At 40.9% G+C, this 4,223-nt stretch overlaps 1 protein-coding gene across 1 annotated transcript; it reads right to left on the bottom strand.

The window, feature by feature from the left end:
• Window positions 1-1,280: 1,280 nt before the first annotated feature.
• LOC114025095 (serpin B6-like) lies at window positions 1,281-3,633 on the bottom strand (the record flags this gene model as incomplete). The annotated part of the gene is made up of 2 exons (XM_027838434.1): window positions 1,281-1,832; window positions 3,478-3,633. Coding segments are annotated over 2 exons (561 nt in total), but the record flags the coding sequence as incomplete, so codon positions are not given.
• Window positions 3,634-4,223: the final 590 nt, after the last annotated feature.

Genomic DNA, 4,223 nt, shown 5'->3' with positions numbered 1-4,223 from the left:
TCAGACAGCCCCTTCCGGTATCTGACCCTACAATCATTGGCTAGTAGTGGGCTGGGGAGGAGGGGCTAAGTAGGTACTTAGGAACAAGCGTGGTCAGAACACACACTGCGCGCTCTCCCCTGGCTCCTGCTGTGTTGCTCTGGCCTTGCTGCTTGGGCTTGCTATGATGGTTTGCTGTGTTGGCCTCTGAATAAAACTCTGGTGTTGGTGCCTTCCCATGGCTTGTCTCTGTGTGGTGATCCTGCTGAGGACCGAGGACCCAGGCATGGGTAAGACTCTGGCAGTGCACTTCTTTTAAGGGAAGTGGGTACTGGCGCACGACTGGCAGAGGGTCGGCGTGCGGCCCGTATAGGTTGATCTGCAGATTATTTAAAGTTTCCTATGTTTTGCAGATAGGTGATACAATGGATAAAAAAGTTAAACCTGATGTCAGGAAGAACTAAGTTCAAATCCAGCCTCAGATACTTACTAGCTGTGTGTGAACCTGGGCAAGTCACTCAACCCCATTCTGCTTCAGTTTCCTTGTAAAGTAGAGGTAATAATAGCAAATGCTTCTCAGAGTTGTTGTAAGGATAAAATGAGGTATCTGTATGCAAACCTAAAAGCTCTATGGAAATTCTAAGTAGTAGCTGGTATATGTTATATGTCACGAGCAGATTACTACATGGACCATAACAACAACTAGAGACTGATCCAAAGGACAAAAGACTCATTTCTCCTTTCAAATGACTTCCTATCTGAGCTTCAACTCAACTGGAACTTTCAGCATTTGGGTCTTTTTTTTTTTTTTTTTTGTGAGGCTCAAAAAAGGTTTTGTTCCCACAGACCTCCGTCATGAATTCGTGAAACCTGTTCCCCAGACTCCTACCATTCCATTTTAATTTCCACTTCTTCCTCTAAAAGAAAAAAAAATAGTAATATCTCATTTTCCTTGTATACCCAGGAGAGGCTGAGGATGTGGTGTCACAGGGAAGATGAAGGGGAATATTGGTGTCAGGAGCTAAGCTCTAAGCTTAGTGACAAATGAATTGATAGATAATACCTTTTGGAATGGGGGTGTGGACACAGGAGTGAGGCATCATTGTAGGGACAGTCAGGCGGCTCCATTAGTAGCCAATGTTTCATTAACAAAAACTAATCATGAAATGCACTAGGGAACATTGGCTTCTAGCCCTTCCTTTACTCTCCATGCCCTCAAATGAAGGTACTAGGCACACACTTTGAAAATTACAGCTTTCAAAGGACAAAGATGGACAGAAGCATACACAGGCAATCCCAGGTAGAGAATTTCTGAATCAAGAATTTTATTTTTTGATTATTATCACCATGTTGATAAGGACCCTTTGGATTATATGTACATAAGAGTCTAGGTAAAACAGGTGTAAATAACACCAGGGTAAAGACTCCATCAGGGGTAAATGATCTCTTTATGGAGAGATCACTTTGCCCAAAAACAAAATAGTTTTTGAGCTGTTATCTTGGATAAGAAAAAGGAAAGGACGGTTGACTATGAATCGTGGAATAATTCTTGCACATAGCTTTATTATGACAATTGCAGTGGCACAAGCTGCTTCCGTGCCTTCTTCATTAACTTCCACAAAAGCTTTGTGTACAACCTTGGACAGATACAGGTCACGCCTGGCCGACATCCCAGAAAAGTCAGCCACGGATCCATCAAAGGCATCTGACATCCCCAATTTTCGAAGAATGAATTCCATGTCTAAATCCTCCTCCAATTTAAATCTGGGAAGGAAAACTTCCACCTCAGTTTCATCCATCATCTCTGGATTTAACCAATCTGCTAATGTCTCAGAAGTAAGTCCTTTTACCAACTAAAAATAAAAAGAGTTGTATCATGTAAGTCTCAAAGGATTTGATTTAATTAGACAAATATTCCTATACTATGTACTTTATGCAAAGTTACTGTGCTGGGTGTGGTGGATCCAAAGGAGGAAAAAAAAAGTTTATGCCGCTAAAGAGCTTCTGTTCTACTTGAAAAGTTAGGAAAGTGATAAATACACAACCAATCCAAACACAATATACTCTCTCTCTCACATACACACACACACACACACACCATTCAACTACAGATTGATACCTCTCTTTTCAGTACTTTCCATCAGAGGACCTTAGATTCAGAGCTTGAAAGGTACCTTAGAGACCATCCAGTATAACCCTCATTTTACAGATGAGAAAATGCTTCAGGTCCCACAGGTGGTAAGAGGCTGAGCCAGAATTCCAACCAAGGTCTTGGACCCTGACTCCAAATACAGCCTTCCTTTCCCACCCCACAACCTTCTCACTTAAAAGAATCCATATCATCTTAGTTTAGCTCAGAAAACAGGTTTCATTTTCTGACTGCCCCCTTTCATTACTACCTTCTAATCTTATACTTCTCTAGTATTTTGTACCCTTCAGAGCACTTTCACATATTATCTCATTCCCTCTTCACATCTCACAACAGCCCTTGAAATTATTTCAGACAGAGATTATCCCCATTTTACAGATGGGGAAACTGGCTCAAAGAAGTGCCATGATTTCCTGGGTAGGCAAAATACTGACTTATCAGTTGGCAAGGCTGCACTCAACATGATTTAATGCTGCACTTTTCCTTGTATTATGTATTTACTGGAGTGACTCATAGTCATGACAACGGCTCATATTAACCAGATTGGGAATCAGTCATTGGGCCCTCTGGGATTCTAACATGGGAGTTCTCTTTCAATAAAGCAATCAAAGGCAACCTATTATGTGCTTGCTGCTGACCTATTTATTTACCCATACTTCCTTCCTCAAACATGTCTCTAGGCCATAGTGATTCCCAATCACATTTCCAGCTTTCCTTATCTGGTCCCCATTCTGTTCTGTCTGCCCACATCAGCAGGATGTGGAAACCAACTCCTCTTCCCCTCTAGCAAATCAAGACCCTGAAATGTTAATAGAAGCCCTCTGGTTACCTCTAACCCTAGATGGGTCCTGTTGCTATAACCTTCCACTGTCAGTCCCTATTCCTAGTGAATTGATCCCTTAAATACCAAAGGCTCCTCCCCTTTCCCACTGCCACTACCAAACTCTGTATCTTTGTGACACAACACCTACAAAGATGTCAGTGTAACCTCCAGTCATTGATCTAGACATCTAGGACAAGATGATTCATTTTAAAGGACTTCATTATTATATTGTTGTTGCTGCTATTTGCCCTTTGTTCTTGAAGAGGACCATGATATCAGGGAAGTGATGCCATGACATGCAAGTGAATTGGATTTAAGTGAGGGAGGGCTGTGCAAAGTCACCAGCCTCACTTTCTCCTCCAGAGCCATCTGGGAGTCCAGTGGCCAGATATGGATCAGGACAACTAGAGATGGCCCAGGATACAGTTGTCATTATAGCCAAAATCCGATGTTGTACCTACAACATCTGAATCAATTTTTTTTTAAATTTTCTCAAAGTAGGTATCAACAATAATACTTTTCTCACCATTTTTAGATCTGTGTTCTCATCTGGAAGCAAAATGACCATGTCCATTTGTCCTCCAACATAAGGCAGAACCAGGATCTTGGTAAACACTTCTCCTATGTAGGTCATGCTAAATGTAGATTTCTGAAACATCATCTGCACTGGTTTCTGCTTCTCCTGAAAAGAGATAAATGAACATGAAACTGATTCCAAGGCAATGAAAGGGGACAGATAAAATCACTACAACTTACTAGAAAAAGAAGTGTATTTGTATGCCCATACTTCACATCTTTAGACTGTAAGCCCTCTGAGAGTATAAATCAAGTGTTTACATAGTGATACTTTAATCCCCTGGGGCTTGTTTCTTTATTAGCAAATGTGCTACATTTATCTATAGAAAAAAATACAACTTTTATCCCTTCATGTGAAATAGAGCTGCTATTGCAAAGTATATATAAATAAAAATATCTCTAATATCAAAGCACTATTTCCAAGGGTCCCTTAGTTTCCTTTTTCTTTCTTTGGGACTTCTGTTGATTAAGGCAGTTAGTGCTCTCCTGTTTTCTTCATTCCCTTCTTCCTGTAAGAACAAGGAAGGTTTGGGGAAGATGGTGGAATAGGTCAGAAAATTTCAAGCTCTCAAGATTTTCCTCCACAAAAGAGATAAAATAGCACCTCTGGGCAAACATAGAGCCATGAAAATAAATAAGAGTAGAGGCAGAACAGGGGTCCTCCTGGGACAATCAGAGAAGATCTGAAGAAAAATC

Source organism: Vombatus ursinus, unplaced genomic scaffold, assembly GCF_900497805.2.
Source record: "Vombatus ursinus unplaced genomic scaffold, bare-nosed wombat genome assembly UNPS02004580.1, whole genome shotgun sequence".
Classification (NCBI taxonomy): domain Eukaryota; kingdom Metazoa; phylum Chordata; class Mammalia; order Diprotodontia; family Vombatidae; genus Vombatus; species Vombatus ursinus.
Note: the sequence above shows the minus strand (reverse complement) of the source record. Positions and strands in the feature narration are given on the sequence as shown.